The sequence below is a fragment of the Helobdella robusta genome, assembly GCF_000326865.2.
Source record: "Helobdella robusta unplaced genomic scaffold HELROscaffold_12, whole genome shotgun sequence".
Taxonomy (NCBI): Eukaryota; Metazoa; Annelida; class Clitellata; order Rhynchobdellida; family Glossiphoniidae; genus Helobdella; species Helobdella robusta.
Genome location: NW_008703664.1, coordinates 2,570,620 through 2,589,174, shown reverse-complemented (window position 1 = coordinate 2,589,174; position 18,555 = coordinate 2,570,620). Strand labels below are relative to the sequence as shown.

General features: G+C 31.3%; 1 protein-coding gene across 1 annotated transcript; it reads right to left on the bottom strand.

The window, feature by feature from the left end:
• Positions 1 to 572: 572 nt before the first annotated feature.
• Positions 573 to 10,018, bottom strand: HELRODRAFT_72885 (hypothetical protein; the record flags this gene model as incomplete). The annotated part of the gene is made up of 2 exons (XM_009013628.1): positions 573 to 878; positions 9,851 to 10,018. 2 exons carry the CDS (start codon positions 10,016 to 10,018, stop codon positions 573 to 575), a joined length of 474 nt encoding a protein of 157 aa, XP_009011876.1.
• Positions 10,019 to 18,555: the final 8,537 nt, after the last annotated feature.

The window sequence follows — 18,555 nt, the reverse complement described above, 5'->3', positions numbered from 1 at the left end:
GATGGAATCATATTTTGTACCATTAATAAAGTTTATTGTTGTTTCCACTGAATTTATTTGATCCGTTTTGATAACAAACGCTTAGATAAGGAAGATACAGATAAGGATTTTTTATTTCAGTGAATTAATTGATTTTGAGTATTTGATAAGTGAAACAAATTATTGAAACATAATTCAATAAATTATCACATAATGAGATGATAAAATTTGTGAAAAAAAAATGTTTGCCTACCTGGAGAGTTGGGCTGGGTAAGCAGTGGCTAGACCTGTTTTCAAGTTGATCGGAAAAGCTGAATCGAGAAAAATCAAGAAAAAAAAATTATTGTCAATTCATATTTTTGAAAAATACAATAATTTAATTTTTTAAATAAACAAAATGTTATAAATAAGAATTGAAAAAGTGAATTGCTGAAAAAAATTAATTCTAGGTTATAGTTGCTAACATTATTGTTGATATTTTTTAAACATAACCTTGAATTACTATTTTTAAGTTATTTTTATTCAGTTCTTAAATTCATTATTACCATTTTGTGTTGAGTCATATGATGCTAAATCTTATGAAAATCAATTTTTTAAAATAAAGAAATTATTGTTGCAATAATAATATTATGAATCAAATATTTAAACGAATTTGTATTAGAATTAACAACAACGTTGCCACCGTGATGAAATGGAGGACTTTGCATCCGATAACAAACGAAACACAAGCGAACAAATGAAACATGAAGCGAATGAAGCGACTTACAGAGCAACTCGCCAGCTTGCAGCCTCGGTTTGGCACCCAGGTAGGCCAGGTTGACGTTGGCCTTCCTGCCGTCAATGATCGGGTTGGGGTCCTTGCAGGCCCTTTCGGCACCCACCCTGTCAGCCATCGTCACCTACCAAACGAAATTTAAATTATTTTGTATTCATGAATGATTAGCTTTTTATAATCCGCACAAATTTGTAAAATATTAAACCTCTTTAAGTTGGTAATGCACTTTTCATATTGAATTTTTCAATTATCCGAATATATAAACACAAAAACTGTCGATCAATGCTGTTTTGTGCAATGCGTCAATTGATTATGTTTTAACGTTTCATTATTGTTCTTTTCAGCGTGCAGATTAGTAAATAATTTATTTAAAAAAATTATTTTATTTCTAAAATATTTCTAAACAGCACTGACAATTAGCAAAACATCACTAAATGGTTATTAAAAAAATCTATTGAGGTATAATAGCAAGCGTTTATTGGTTGTTTGTGAAATTGAAAAAATTTGGCAACTGCAAGACCCTTCTGAGACTCTGGCATGAGCCGAGATAAGTAAGTTTGAAGAATTACAAAAAAATCATTAAAGTGGATGTTGATATGAAGGGAAAGCTCCAAGAAACGCGAGGCAAACGAAACATTAAGCAGATCTTTCAAACGTTCAGTGAGAAAATTTAGCATATCGTTAACCACGCACCAACATGTTGCACCATATAAATAAACAGGACAACATGCGTATTAAAACAGAAGCAACATTCCACACTTATACTGTTGTGTTGTTTTAAGCTCATACACACGCTTACGTGTACTGTAAACACATACATTCAGATTCATTTATTTATTTTATATATGTGACTATAAACATGTATTTAGAAATCCTATAAGGTGTAAGGTAAATGTATAATTTAATCTAACAGAAACACCAGATTTGAAAGTTGCTGGAAATTTCTTGTGTTGTGGTTGTTGTGCAGTTTCCTCTAGTGTTGCTGGTGCTGTTGTATGGTTTGTTGTTGTGTTGGGTTTTGCTCCGTGATGTGGTGTTGTGCGGTTTGTTGTGGCTGTGTGGTGCCAATTTTTTTACGTTGTGTGGGGGGGGCGTTCATTTGGGCCAATCATTATGTTTCGCAATTGCTGTTTACTTGAGTTTTGTTTTTGCATAATGGTATTTTTCCATATGTATCATAATGCGTACCACTGTGACCAAAAGCTCGACATAATTTTAAAACATAGAAATGGGATCGAATGGTTTGTTATATTCGAATAAAAATTTTTTATTTGAAAAATATCAATTTAATGTTCAGTGTTTAGATTAACGTACGATAAATGATTTCTAGATTGCTCATCCATGCGTAATTCGGTGAGCTTTTGTGAGCAATCCAAATATAGAATAAACATCCATTCAAGAAGACAATGCATGCATGCATTACGTTCATTTTGTAATGTGGCTGCAGATCTATATGAAATGTAAAACGTTTGTGTTGTTTGCTTAAACATCAATAGGAACGACGTACTAATACATTAATCGAATGAGCGCTATGTACGTACAATGAATTGTGCTTGCTTAGCAACTCGCTCCTAGGGCATGAGTACCTACCTACTTTTACCTGCAATATTAATTTGGTAAAATCGGAAAATTTAAATTATCAAAATAATAAGCTGATTACAAAGTATTGGAAATAATTTTGCAGCTGAAAAATTAATTTCGACCAGTTTAAAATGGCTGTCGGTGTCCCACAAAAAGAAGGTTGAGAATGAAAATATGATAAACAGGAATATTTTGCAATACGTTTTGTTATTAGGAAGATACAATTTTACAGTGCTGGAATAATTAACGTTAGTCGTCAAATAATATTGAATATCAATTTCTGCAGTGCGCCAATAATATAAAACCCCCGAACAAGTTTACATGGAAAGATAAAAGATAAGTTTCGTTGTGCAGTATCAGTGAGTGCTGCCTGAAATAAACAGGCAGTCAAATGAACGTTTCAGTGAAATAATACCGTTGAGACAATTTTATTTTATTTGATTTAATTGATCTCAAATAAAATAAATTGCCTTCCAAAATTGATAAATTTTATAGAAGAGTACTAATAATGTATCTAAAAACATGGAAAAATTGAAAATCTATTTAAAATGGAAGCTAAAAAGGCCAGTTTTATAAAATAGAATTTAAAACCGGAATTGCTTTTTATAATTTTTTTTCAAAATTATTCAATTTATATGCGAGCAATTGTATAATGAGGTACTTGTTTCTAGACCTAGGCCACGGGATTAATTTAAAAAAATTAACATTTAAAAATTTTTAACAAAACCATTTTTATTTCAAAATTGACGAAACTTGTAGACTGCAAAATCGTTTGATATTGTTTTTTGATGAAATAAGTTTTTTGATAAACTTTTGAGTCGTACGCACATAAAAACTTGAAGACTGAAAAATTGTTTGATATTGTTTTTTGATGAGATTAGTTTTTTGATAAATTTTTGAGTGGTACGCACATAGAAACTGGATTGGTGGTGAAAGTGCGTCGCTAGTCTTCAACGACGCCCAAGTACCTACCAAATAATATTTGCGGGGCCAAGAAGCGACGAGAGGCCCTCCAAAAAAGAATGAATTGAAATTCATAATAAAACAACAAATTAGATATTCATGAATTAAAATAAAACTAAAATTGATCAATTCTAAATTAATGTCGTAATCACCTGCTTGATAAACAACCGTAACAAATTATTCGAACATTTAAGAAACAAAACATTAGTTTTAATTTGAAGGGCTCGAACTGAGAAGATTGAGAGGTTTCAAAGTAAAAGTGAATGTCGAAGGAGTGTAAGGAAAAGAAATGATGCTGATAAAAACGTCAGCAATCTGAATTTTTTGTTTTATCTAACTCCAACGTTTTTTTAACACAAATGTGTTAGTACGTATACAGTTGTTTCGTTTTTAAGACTGTGCTCATAAACTGCATAAAAATTTGACGAATGTCTTAATTCGCAACAAAGTTGCAAGGCGCCGCTGGGATTTATGATTTTGTAATTGAGTGCAAGAATAACGCAACTCTTGCTTATATGCAATTGCGGAGTTTCGATCTTAACGAGTTTTGATGTGATCGAATTTTGATGCCGTCATGCTATGCATGATATTTAAATTTAAAGACATTGTTATACATCATTTATTGTACTGTATGTCTTAGCTCTAGGTTTGTAGGGATGTTTTTATATAGTGGCATTGCCCATAAAATACTTTTTGGGTGTTTTTGTTTATGCAGTTTATAAACGTTGGCGACACGATGCACATCAAACTGGAACCTGAAAGTTTTTTAAAACAAATTTTAAAAAGTGTCCAAAAAATTATCAGACAGCGCAGCGTTGACTTGCAGTATTGTTTTGATGAACTTTACCATTCGTTACCTTTTTTATTTATATTTTTCAATTTTTTGTTTTCTTGTCTGTTATTGTTCATTGCTGTATGTTTGTATAACATGCGTTTGTTTGTAGTTTTGCATTACTTATTTTGTTTACTGTGCTCATTTTTAAAGCCACTTAAACGAACCACATCGATACCCAGAAGGGGGTTCTAAACTTCTAAACCGATTAGCCAAAGTTGACAATTTTCGAAATACGACTTTTCTTTTTCTTAAACAAAGATGTACCACTGCTTTGGTGGTCAAACGTGGTCAAAAACACCATTAAAATAGGTTTCACATTATTAATAAAATGTTACAAAAAAAATTAAGAAAACTAACATAAAAGTAACGAAGCATTACTAACGATGAATGCATGCAACAATTGCATGCATTCATCAAGCATCCAGTGTATACAAATGCATGCATTCATGCATACAATGTATACAAATGCATACATCAAATACATCTCAAATGAACATTTGGTAGTTCAATTCAGCGGTTTTCAAGTTTAGGCAAATAAAAAAGGTTTGAAAAATAATATTTTAATCCGTTTCAGAAAATTTGGTCCTAATAAGTGTTTGGCTAACCAATGATCCGATTAACCGGTTTCTATTGTTTTTGTTTCAAATTAGAATTTTTAGTTAGTTTGTATACTTTTGTGATTAGCATAAAATTAATTAAGTTCTTAAATAAAATTTATTTTCTATCTTTCTTATCTGGTGAACGTTCAAAATATATATAATAATTTATTGCTATATAAAAACTACATTAGCATACAAGCATTTATTTGTATATATATATATATGTGTATATATATATATAGGCATATTATATATCTTGTTATTAAAATAATCTGAGTGTGTTATCAGAACAATTAAGTCGTCTTCTGCCACGTTCTCTTCATCGTATCATGTGAATCATTAACAAATCATATCGCATCATTCACATCGCACTAATTTCTCACATCACCCACATGACATTAACTCATCATTCGCTCATCATTCACATCACATTAACTCACTCACATCTCATCGTTCACATTACATTAACCCGTTAATAACTCATCATTCTCACTATTTACGTAACACTAATTCACCATATCATTCACATTAAATTAATTCATCACATCATCCACATCACATTAACTCATCATTTACATCTCATCACATCCTCCACATCACATTAAATCATGTACATCATCAACATCATATTAATTCATCTACACCATCCACATCACATTAATTCATCACATCAAAGCATTCACATTACATAAACCCATCACTCACATCACATCACATTAACTCAGAGACTACCTAACCATAGACTGCATCACACAGTATCTTCTTGCCTTCCATTATCCTCTCCGTAATTTAATTTTAATTTTAGTATATATATTTAATTCCACTCTATTTTAAAAAAAAGTTGCTGGCGATATTAAGCCAGTAACATGACATGAAACCAGTATCCTAAGTCTCAAGGGCTGTTTTCGTTTGATCCTCTCCTGGTAGTGTAATTTCTATGCGTTCTGCATGCAGTTTGCTTTCGTAATTGTTTCAGTTTTAACTTCTTCACAATTTGTAATATTTTTCCCCATTTAAATTAATTATTTGTTTCTAGTTTTATTTAGTTTAGTAACACTGGTGCAAATAGCAATTAGCGTAATTAATTCTTAGCGATAGTCATTAATAGAGCACGTATTTGTAACGCACATCTTTTGTTGTTTTTCTGTTTTTCAAGAAATGAAATTAACGGGTTAATTTTATCAACAATAATGTTAATAAAAAAACGTAGCAGCAAAATATTTTTGATTTATTAATAGCAGCAGCAACTGAAGGTTTTAGTAGCATCTTCTTGAACAGCTAAAACGTCAGTAGAGATAGTTTGTTGTGATTTATAGCTGGAGTTGCATTATGAAATATTTTCAAAATACCAAAAATGTTGATAAGATAACATGTGTATTTTTATGTTTACAAGCACGAAAAGTTCACATCTAAATAGCAACGAGACCATCAATTGATGCTCATTAATCATGTAATCAAGATGAAATACTATCTCTCTCTCTCTCTCTCTCTCTCAAATAATTTGCACGTGTGTGCTGTGCATACTTGTGCGCGCGCCTACGTCTGCTCCTGCGCAAATTGTATATATGCGTTATTTTCTTTTTTAATTAGGAAAATTATTTTGTGTATAATGTTAAGGCCAGGTGCTGAAATTATTTATCTTCAATTTGCATCCTAATTTATTAAAACTGCACGCGAACATAAACTTGTCTAGTGCCAGATTTTTCTGCTCCATGCATGTGCTGCTAAACATTTCAACAGCCATTCCCTGAATTTTTTTCAAATAAACTTGTGAAAAATTCTTTACACTGTAAACAATTGAAATAAATATGTACATATTTAAAAAAAAATCTTTTTGCCTTTAAAAACAATTTAACTTTGACGTAAGTCGTGCATCAATTATATTTGCCTAGAAAAGATATAAAACGCTGAAATATTTTCTTTAATGTTTCATGATAATTTAAATTAATGTGTAGAAAGATGTCTAGCAGAGTTGACTAAGAAATCAAACCTGACATCAGTACGCACAATTCATCGTTGCACCGTTCACAAAACATAAAGGCATGGCCGATACATCAACAGCAGAACTGTTAAACATTGACATCTGTTATGTTACGTCCGTCCGTGCTCTGCCTTCTAGTGACGACAACGTGTGTGTCTGTGTTGTGTACGTTGTTGACTTGATTTACTGCGCTTGCGTTGGCTGTTTCTCTGCATTTCCCTGTTGGCGTGTAGGGTGGAAGGAGGGCAACCTCCACTTAGGGCAGAAATAAGCTTTCATCCCATCATCAGATCATCCTTGCATTTTTTTAAACTAACTTGCTGCATTGGGTTCAGCGAATTTTACATACACTATGTTAGACAGCATGTTTTTAAATCTATTGATATTAGTATTATTGGAAATAGGAATATTTCACACTTATAGGTATGTGTTACATATTAAGGTTGCTACGCTTGCGATTACATAAATCACTATTATGGCTACTTACTTTTTGGCATTTTAAAATTTAAATGTTCAAATAATTATATTTGTTAAGTTTAAAAATGTGCTGTATTTTAAAGATTTGTTTAGTCTTTGTTATGTGATCTAGTCACTTTGAAGTTATCGAAATATGTAAGACCGTTATAACAGTTGATTTTTGTTCAAATTGTTTCATTATTTTATAACAACGAATTATTATTTGCAGCAGAAATTAGTTCTGACATGTTTGACAAGCTCTCAACAACTGATTAAAATTCGCGCAATGTTATGTTTCTCATTTTCACGCATCTACACTAATCCATCTCACAACGATTCAACCTCACTTCACATGTTCCAGCTTATGAAATGCACGTGTGATTTCTATAAAAGTTAACATTGTACGTTCGCATCTGCTTGCATCAAAACAACAAACAGTGGCGGGCGAACAGTGCCTGATGATATGAGTCATGCGCCTGAGACAAATCCTTCAATTCTTATCCCGATCTTTTAACAATTATGAATAACTCTCTAACAAAAATGTTACGTATGTAAGTTTACGCACAAACAACAGACACACACGCACGCACACACACACACACACACATACATACATATACACATATACACACACATACATATGTTTTTTTCATTTATTCACTTACTTTGTTTATAACCGTGTGCTTGTTTTAGGAACATGCAATAGCGTTAGAGAAATGTAACAGCGAGAAGGGGTGTCATGGAGTACTTTATGTTGCGTGCGAGTTGATTTTCCAATTGAAGTAAATACTGTTTTGGAGGAATAAATAAGGCAATGAAAAAGTTATGATATAGCTAGTGATGGTTTTATGCGTCAACTGCAGTTGTAAACGTTTCAACAAAGTGCATAAGTTCGCTCACTCAACACGTCATATTCCTCGCATGCTGGTATGTGCTCCTCTGAATGGCTCTGCAAAAATATTCAATCTTATAAACGAGAAGAGAGCAGCAAAATTAATGTAGGTATGCTTGAGAATTTCATGTGTAAAAATTTTCTACATTGGTTTAATTAATTGCCAGCAATATAAAGGAAATCTCGAAATGCGCGATATGAAAATAAACATAAAAAATGTAATGAAAAGAAGCAGTAAGAAAGAAAGAGAGCAATGTGTAACAACATGTACAACAACTCATATTTTAAGAAATACTACGTACGTACATTGCATAGTACAGTGCACAGAATCTAAGAAACATAACAAACATAACAAAGCAAACATTGCATCTTCTGAGCACGAACATCTGAGCTTTACAAGTTTCAATGAGTACTTTTTGAAGTTTACGCAATGAAAACCAACAAACCAACAAATAAATAAACATACAAACAAATAAGAACACCAAATCATGCATACATTGATGGCAATACATCTACATACAATAATTTCAAATTAAGCGAAAAAAAAATCTATCCCATTCCACCACCGAGAGGATTGTTGTTAGAAGCCTATGAAGCATAATTTTCTTATGTTTCCTTTCCCAATTTTATGTAAAATTAAGTGATTTATTTAATGGCTTATGCCTTCTCCACAAATATGTAAGCATCTCTCCGAATATGTGAGCATAATGTAGGTACATCATTTCGTTCTTATGGAAACTTTATTACATGAATCCGCTTGCATAAAAATCAAATTTTTTTGGCTAGTGTAAATATATAAAGGTATAAAATCTTATTGAACATGTATCTCTGTATAAATATGAACCCTTATTAATTTATATGAATATATATATATACACACACATAGACATTCTGTAGATATATGAATTTATTTACAATCTATTATCCTATATAATATCATTTTAAAAAATCCGCTATTATTAATTATGTTGCACGAAAAATGTTGACTACGGCGTCATAATAACATTCATGCAGCTTTTGCATTTGAGTTGGAGAATAATGAAGTTTTTTGCGTGGAACATTCCAGGCAACCGCTCATCACGTTGGAGCCCTAATTGAACGGAGCATAATTTGTGCTTATCAATGCAATCAATCCATCCATCATCTGCAATCTGCCAACCGGCATGACGAATAAGTGCTCTCAAAAACACGTTATAATTGCTTGTTTTCCAAATTAATTTTGTGACAAAAATAGAATATTTGTGTTGTGCCTGGATTTCAACAAAATCTAAATAAATTTGTGTTATATGGAAATTAATGTTTTACTATTTTAATTAATTATCTATTTTTATGTTTTCACATATTTTGATGATTTCAATGCCCGGACTGGAATCTATGAAATAATTCACCGTTTCAATTTTTAATGTTGGTTGGATTCATGATATTGGACACATGACAAAGTACCTTCACAAATTTACTATTTGGTTTTTTAAACTTTGTTCCTTGCATTTAAACAAACACATCAAACTTCACGCAATGTTAACACCGAATGCAATTCCATGGGTACTTAACAATCTTTAAAAGTGCTAAAATAATGCAAAAAAATTGACAATGATTAAAAAACTTTGAAATAATTCACACAACGTAAAATAGAGAAGAAGTTGATTAATCGAGTGACCAATTTTAAAAAAATGAGATAAAACACACAAGCTAACGAGTTAGCACAGTCCAGTGAATATGAAACCAACAACAACAGAGTTAATAACGATGCCACCGACAATTTGGGAATGAAAAGAGATGATTAACTTACGAATCCATATCCTTTGCTCTTGCCAGAATGTCTGTCCGTGATGACGACTGCCTCCTCGATAGCTCCAAACTGGTCGAAGAACTTTTGGAGTGACTCGTCTGTGGTGTGGTAGGGTAGGCCTCCCACAAATATTTTTGTTAGTGTCGTATCTCTATAGAGTATAGACATCGTCTTCTTGATGTTTCCACCGTTCTTTCTTATTTGTTAAAATTTTTTAAATGTTTCTGAAAAAATTTATCTCTCTTTGTTGTTTGAATGAGCAGAAAAGTAGCTCGTTCTTTATATTCAAATGTTGTTTCCTTTGTTTGGGCTGGATGATTAATTGCTTTTTCAGTTATTATTTACAATGTATTTTTAGTTTAAAAAAATGTAGTAGACTCAAATTGTTTTATGAGACTTGGAAATAGTTTCAATAAGATGGTAATAATTTTTTGTAGAATGAATGAAATTAGTTTAAAGAAAAATATTTAAACATTTATTAAAATGAAATTAAATTGGAATATTTTCACCGACAACAAAATGAACAAGAATTATAAACAAATCATTCAGTGAGGAAGAGATTGAAAATCCTCTTATCAGATGCGGTGATAAAAGTTAAAATCGATGAACAACAAATAACAAAAAAACTATTTATATATTTTTCTGTTTTTTAATTATTTATTTGCATTTATTTTTATTTATAACCGGATAATATGCATGAATTAAATTGTAAATTACAGTGAAACTCGATGAAAAAGACTGAGTTAAAAAAATTTCTAACATCCAGCTCCTATCAATGAATGCTTATATACTGGCTCTCAAATGAGAAACAGCCATATGGATAAATAAAACACATACATGTGTGCTATATATATATATATATATATATATATGTGTGTGTGTGTGTGTGTGTGTGTGTGTGTGTGTGTGTGTGTGTGTGTGTGTGTGTGTGTGTGTGTGTGTATACGACTTATTCACTCATATATTCATATATTATATGTATAGACTACATATAAATTTATTATATATTTATAGACTTTTTCATTTAGTTAGTGAATTATTTATTAGGTTTGTTCTAGTTTATCCTCTACTATTCGTTTTATTTTCATCTTCATACGTTTCTATCTTTATAACTAATAGAATAAGAATAGGTCTATATGTTAGGGTGTCTCGTCAATGTATGAAGAGAATTATTTGTAAAATTGAATGCTGATCAAAAAAATATATAAACATTTTAAAATTGGGTTTGAGGGCCTACCGCTCTTTAAATTTGAGCAAATTTGGCGTTCTTACATATCAACACTTCAAATAAAAATTTACTGGAACTGAAGCACATCCATCTAATGTTAAATGTAAATAACGAAAAAGTAAATGCACCATCGCAAAGGTTTTTGAAAATTTTTTCTCAATTATGAATCATGCCACTTTTCCAGACAGTGTTACATGCTGCTCCGTCACACCCCACGCAAATCACATTGTTTAAGTTCCAGCCTCGATCTTCTAATAAGGTTGTGATCGAACTACAAATTTCTTTTGTACTACCATCCCTCGGTGTTGCATGTCCAAAGTAAATTGAATCAGGTCTTGCTAAAATTGAAATAAGCTCACTACAACATTTTGCGATAATAATAATATCCTAATATTTCATTTGTCAAAGTTCTATTTTTTTGGCCATCAAAATAAATACTTTTTATAATAATAGTTCTTTAAACATTTTGTGTGGAATTTGAACGAGTTTGCGATACAGCTCTGTGAATTTCATTTTTATCAATGAACAGAGAAAAATCTCTATCTAAAACTAGCCCAATATTGACTGAAACCGCAGATGCAGCAGCGGCAGCAGATCTCGTCGATAAACCACATCTGTCGCATACCTTAGCAACTGTTGGCAACAACATTGTATTCCGATCTGCTATTGAAGTCAAGGAGGTGTTTGTCAGGGACAACTCTGTCTGTTATCAAAGGTGTTTCAGAATATTCTTTTTCGCCATCATCATCTCAAATTGTTGAGATAGAATCTTCAGTTTCTTGAGCTAAACATATTTTTTTGTTGCTGCTTTTGACTCTTTAATTTGTCTTTGTTGTATTCTTTTCAGCTTAGTCGTTTGTTTTGTTTTTATCAACATTACTTATTACCTTTTTTTTCACTTCTCTGATACTTTCCTGGGTTTTAAACAAAAACAAGATTCAATTACACCGCATTTATAAGCAGAAATATATTTATATATGTATTATCGAGAAGCGACTAATTTGGGGTTTATTTTCGATTCCGATTTGACAATCTATAATCATATAAAAATGTTGTCAAAATCATGTACTTTACTTTACTTTACTTTACTGTACTTTACTTTGCTAGTTATATTGCATTCGAAGGTCTCTGCAACAGTCTACAATACAGACATTGATACAGAGCTGCAAAAATTGTTGTCGGTGGTGGGAAATTCGACCATGTGACGCCCATCTTGAAGGATTTTCATTGGCTCACAATGAAAAAATAAAATCTTCGTAATGATGTACAAGGCTGTAAATAGACTCTTGTCAGATTATTTGGCAAAAAAATTAAAAAAAACTACTTTTTTCAACTGGTTTAAAATTGGGATCTGATTCCAGCAACCTGCTACTGATCTCCGTGGCACTGTTCTCAGTTAAATATTTTGAGGCAACCCTGTTAATATATTTAAAACGGTTAAACATATCATAAAAATAACTCTGATAAACCATAAGCCGGTGATGAGCAAAAAGAATTGGCTTAACGTGGTTGTATTTAAAGCCACCTGAAACCAACCTTGCAGCCCAATTTTGAACCGACAGCAGTCTAGCCATATTTACACAGACTGACCGCAATATAGACTATTGCAATAGTCTAATTTTGAGTGAATCAAAGAATGAGCAAAATATTGAAGAGTATACTTGTTTAAAGAACGTTTGATGAGCATAAGCCTAAGCAAATATCTAGAGCAATCTTTCGTAGCTGCCCTAGTGTGCACGTTAAAAGACATGTTATTATCAAAAACAAATTCCAGGTTGCGTGCAAATGTGCAAAATTCAATGTCAGAAGTGCCAAGTCTGATAGACTCAATGTTCATTTTTTCAATTACTGCCTAGTGCCAACCGGTAAAATCTGAGTTTTTTGATTGATTCAATTTAAGCCTATTTGCCATCGTAGACTCATTAATTTCCAAAAGACACGACCTGAGTCTACAGACCAAGTCATCATAACGACGAATATCATCAGCAAAATCGTGATGTTTAAAATTCTGTCAATGATTTATAAAACATCAGCAGTGTAAAACACAAACAGGAGGAAGCCGAGAACCGACCCCTGTAAAACACCATGGACACAGTTTCAACAAGTGTCAAGTTAGATCTAGACAGAACTTGTTGTGTACAACCAGAAAGATATTAATTAATCCATTGAAGAACAACACCTGATACTTCAAATGAATTTTAGAGCTAGGGTAAAAACAATTAAAAGCAGAATTCATGTCTAAAATAGCAAGCACGCCACATTCTAGGCATCTATGGAGGCATACAAATTAGAAGAAACATCCAATAAAGCCATCTCAGTCGAATGGAACTGGCGATAACCTAATCGGTAAACAGGAAAAAACTATTGGGATTTAAATAAGTGATAAGTTGCCGAAACACTATGCATTCAACAAATTTAGACAAAAAGGTCAACCTTATTATTATAATTACTACTACTACTATTACTACTATTACTACTACTACTACTACTACTACTACTACTGCTACTGCTACTGCTACTACTACTACTACCACTGACTAACATTAAAATTAATGTAGTTGCATTTCGAACTTTTGTGAACTTTTCAAACTTTATTTTTATTTGAACTTTATTGAACTATTATGAAATTTAACAATTTTTCTGTAAATTTTACAATTTTTTACCATGCAAAAAAAGTTAAGTTTTAAGCCGCTTTTGAAACTTTTGAAGTGACAATCCCGGTTGAATGCCTGTGGTGCTGCTGTATGACAACTTACAATTTGTTTTTTCAAAATTTACAGATGCTGCAACAACACCTACGTTTGCAAAAGATAATTCATATTTAAACCTTCTACCCATAAACTAACAAATCACTTAATGTTATAGATGTAATGGATCAAAACATTTTACACCTGCTGTCAAAACATTGCTGATATTTTGATGGCGTGTGTGTGTGTTGTGTGTGTGTTGAAGAAATGTGTAAATGATACTTCTAAATCATTTGTAAAACAGTAACTAATTATAATATTATTAGTTAATTAGTTATTATGCAAACATTTCTTTTTAACTATTTATATAAACAATCATAAAAACACCGGAATTCATTATGTGTTTTAAAAAATTTTCTTCACTTCTTGTGACCTACAACTATTAGTTTTAAAACTTTATTCTCCTATAAACTGTTATTGTTGTTGAACGTTTGAAACTGGGAAAATTTTCAAGCATTCCTGCTTATAAGATTTTTAGACACATTAATATTGACGATGCTACATGTCGCATAACGCTCAAACAGCTGCTGAATTTTTGAAAAATTATAAAGAGTTGATAACATTTTTTACCGTAAAGCTAAATGGGCTCATTGCTGCAACTACCAGCAGTTTGCTACGAAACTACATTGTAGAAAAGTTTTTATAACAAAAAAAGACAACATTAACTTTTTGGTTAAATATTACATAAGTCTTAATTCAGCAAATGTGAAAAAATGAGCTTAACTCGCAACTCGTTTTTTGAAAATTTGACAAAGATACATCACAATTAATCAATCATATATTCTCAATTTCTCCAGCCAGTTAACAAATGTAATCCTCCTTGAAAGATATTATTTTTCAAATAAAAATATGAACATTTTATTCTTGCAATGTTTTATTGAGATAAATTGTTTATTGACACTTTATGAAAATTAATCGCTCTTATAAAAGAATCATTTTTCCTTTGAATGATGAGAGAGCGAAAATTCTTACAGTCCGGTTAAGAAAACACGAGTAACATGTATATCCTGCTGTAAGAAGACCAGCGCATATCATTCGGCTAAGCCTAATAAAATAATGTTTATCTTTGTAGGATTTAATCATAATAAACTTGCTTTAATGAAGTATTTTTGATTTATTTATTTCAGTAAAAATAAAAAATAGAATTATTAATCAATTGATGAACTTTTCATTTACCTGTTTGTGCTATCCACATCAACATGTTTGCGTTGTGAGGTTTTTAAAGAGTGTGAGGTAAAAAAAAGCCTAAAAAAAGTTCTATAAAAATGAAAGCAACTGGCATCATTTTTTAAGTCTGCAGAAAGTTAGTTTTAACACGATGTCATAAACATTTTAAACAGACGAAATATGTATTGTATGTCTGTATGTGTATCTTTATAAATATAACCGTTTGTGTTTGTATGTTTGTAAAATAGTTTGTGTTTGTACGTGAGTGTACGTATGCATATATTCGGTGAATGTACAACAGGAATTTCTTGCGCACAAATCATGAAACGTAAAAATTTCTATGCATAATTAGTCATATATACGTTTTCTATATACTGTATATCAATTTACAATTATAAATGTGTATTATATACACAAATGTATATTCATAAATGTTTATTTTTCATAATTATATAGTTATTTATGCACAAATTTAGATAAAAGCTGTCTAATACAATTTAAATTTTCAGCCTTCTGATCCAAGTGTTCACACATTCATTTCCATTGTTAGAAATTAATTCCAAACATACATTCGAACAATATTCTCCGTCATATTTCCACACATTCATGTTCGTCCAGAAGAGAATAATTTTTAGAGCACACAAAACACAGAGAGCCGATTTATCATTTAATATCTGGGTAGTATATGTAGAAGAGCAGCAGACAGAACAGACAGGAGATATGTTTTGTTATTTAGTTGGAGAATATATTTAGGCACCTGTTGGCTCTACATCATCTTGCATAATCATCTCAACACACGTTTACTTCGATATTTTTTATATAACGTTGAAAAATCTTAGAAGACCGCTTTGGTTTATTCAAAATATACTCCGGGTTAGTTATGCGCAAGAAATATCTCTGATTCAAAAATAGTTGTATACAAATTTGAATTAAAATGCTATTTTTTTATTGTCAGAGTTACTTTCGAAATTGGAATTGATGTAGTAGTTTAATTCATCTTTTTAATTGATGTAATTAGGATACGGTACATTTATTTATTTTTTGCCTGCAAGAATAACGAAACATTATCTACAACAATTACGATTACATCTATCGATGTTATTTGATGTTTATACTTAAAGATCATTCGATGTTTTAACTTCGATAAAAAAAACTTGGCATTTTATTATTACTGACGATAGCAGATAGTTTGTGTTGTAAACACTTTTTGAATTTGTAGAGTCTACACACTCCCACAACCACTCACAGACAACCACACACACACACCAAACACCCACACACCAAACACCAAACACCCACTAAACACACATAAACATAGACAACAATAAACTGTTACACGTGCACATGTGATAGGAATGAGACATGAATGTATGAATGAACAAAAGGAAATGTGGATGAATAAGCAGGCCTACATGGGTGAGGGGTGCCTGTTGATAACTAAAAAATTGAAACGACGGTCTGCATTTAAACTGTTCACACTGCAGCGAAACATTGCAACTTTGATAGTTGATAGCGAGATCTTATAAAACAAAAATTTTTGTCATTTTTGTGTTATTTTATTACCAAAAAATATTATCTCTTTGATTTATATGCAAACCAGAATCCGATCAACACATGAATATTTCCATGATTGCTTGATTGTTATAGTTCAGTTGTTGTTATAGTAAAGAAGTATGCACTTGCATGGTTGTGCATTTAATAAGCAGATGAGCAACGAAGGCTTCAATCGCTTCCACTACTTACAAAATAATTCTACAATCATTATAGATACGCCTTTATTGAAAAATTCTGAAATTGAAAAGACAAAAAAAACTATTACATTTTCAGCTTTACTTTTGTGCCAATATTTTTCCAAACTCAATGTGACCAAGTTGATCGAATTAATAATAGTGGTACAACTTATCTGTGTTCATTTGAATAACAAACGTGAAATACAATAACAACAACAATAATAGTAATAGTTATTATATAAATAATAAGAATAATAACAGCAGTTATAATAACAATTGGTTTATTAACAACAATAATTTAAATATCATAAAAACTAATGTTTGAAGTTAAATTAAAAGTTTGATTCTAACAGACATTCACCACTTTGTTTAAAATACCTATAAATACAAAACTCAACATATTTTTAGTAATCCTATTTTTGTGAAAAAATAAATAAATCTTTGATTACAACTGATAATTATACATTAGTAACTATCATATCAACTAACGAATGGAAGATATTACGTCATGTTAACGCCACACTGAGGATCATTTGATACCTACATATATCGCCAGGTTACATACACATCTATATATACGTGATTGACAAGCGATGTGAAACTGTAGATTCAATTCATATACTCACACGTTTGCTCTTTATCCCGAAATGCCATGTTATAACCATTACACTTTCTTGCTAAGAACAAATTTTTTAAGCATTAATTTGCATTTATTGAGTTTAATAAATGGGATTTGGTTGCAATTTTGACGTGTTTTAGCTTGAAGAGATTATTTCAGCGTTGATTTTTTTTATTTTATTATAGTTGAAATGGATTTTCACGATAAACCAAAAAAAATATTCATTCCAAATATTTTATATTTTTTAGTATTTTATAGGATATTATTGTATGATTTATTTGAAATTGTAAATATCAGCGTAGTCGTCATGCTTGCACAACGGACAACATCTCAGAATATTTGTCAAGTTCTTTATTCAGTGTGAGTTGAGTTGAAAAAAATGAAACAACGAAAAACGCGATAGTTATTTTTATTTCGTTCAAATTGTGGCAATCTGTAAAGTTTAAAAGTCAGATTCATTGGAACAGTTGTATCATCTTTAAACGTAATTCGTTCGTCAATAAATATGAAATCACATTAATCTGCACCGTCAGTTCGTTCGTTCACCACTTTTTTTTTATTATACAAACTTTTAATTGATAATTTCACAATAAAATAAAGCTAGTGTGTGTGTGTGTGTGTGTGTGTGTGTGTGTGTGTGTGTGTGTGTGTGTGTGTGTGTGTGTGTGGGGTATGTATGCATGCATGCGTGTGTGTGTGTGGGGTATGTATGCATGCATGTGTGTGTGTTCATAAAACCCATAGAATAAAGAAGAAAGACAACATATAGGTATATGAAAGCAACATTTTGTCCAAAAAAAATAACATTAATGTATGCTGGCTGATTCATAAAAAAAGTTTCCACGTTATAATGCTAACATAAATTTAAAATATTTATTGAGCAAGTAGAAATAATTTTTTTCTAATATTTTGTAAAATTGCGTCTAACCACTAAAACAATTTGAAAGAATTAATCATTTGAAGATCAGTCAGATGAATAAATTCAATTGAAAAAATATAAAGTTAAATAAAATTAGATTTGTTAGTAGATCAGTTAAAGACAGCACAGCTGCATATACCATACAATCGTAGCGGGCAATGCAACTATGTTCAAGTTGAGAATGTTTACAATGAACGACTGACATACACACATACACACATACCACACACACACACACACGCGCGCGCGCGCGCACGGATCAAACAACAAACATTCAGGCAGACGTGTTTTCATC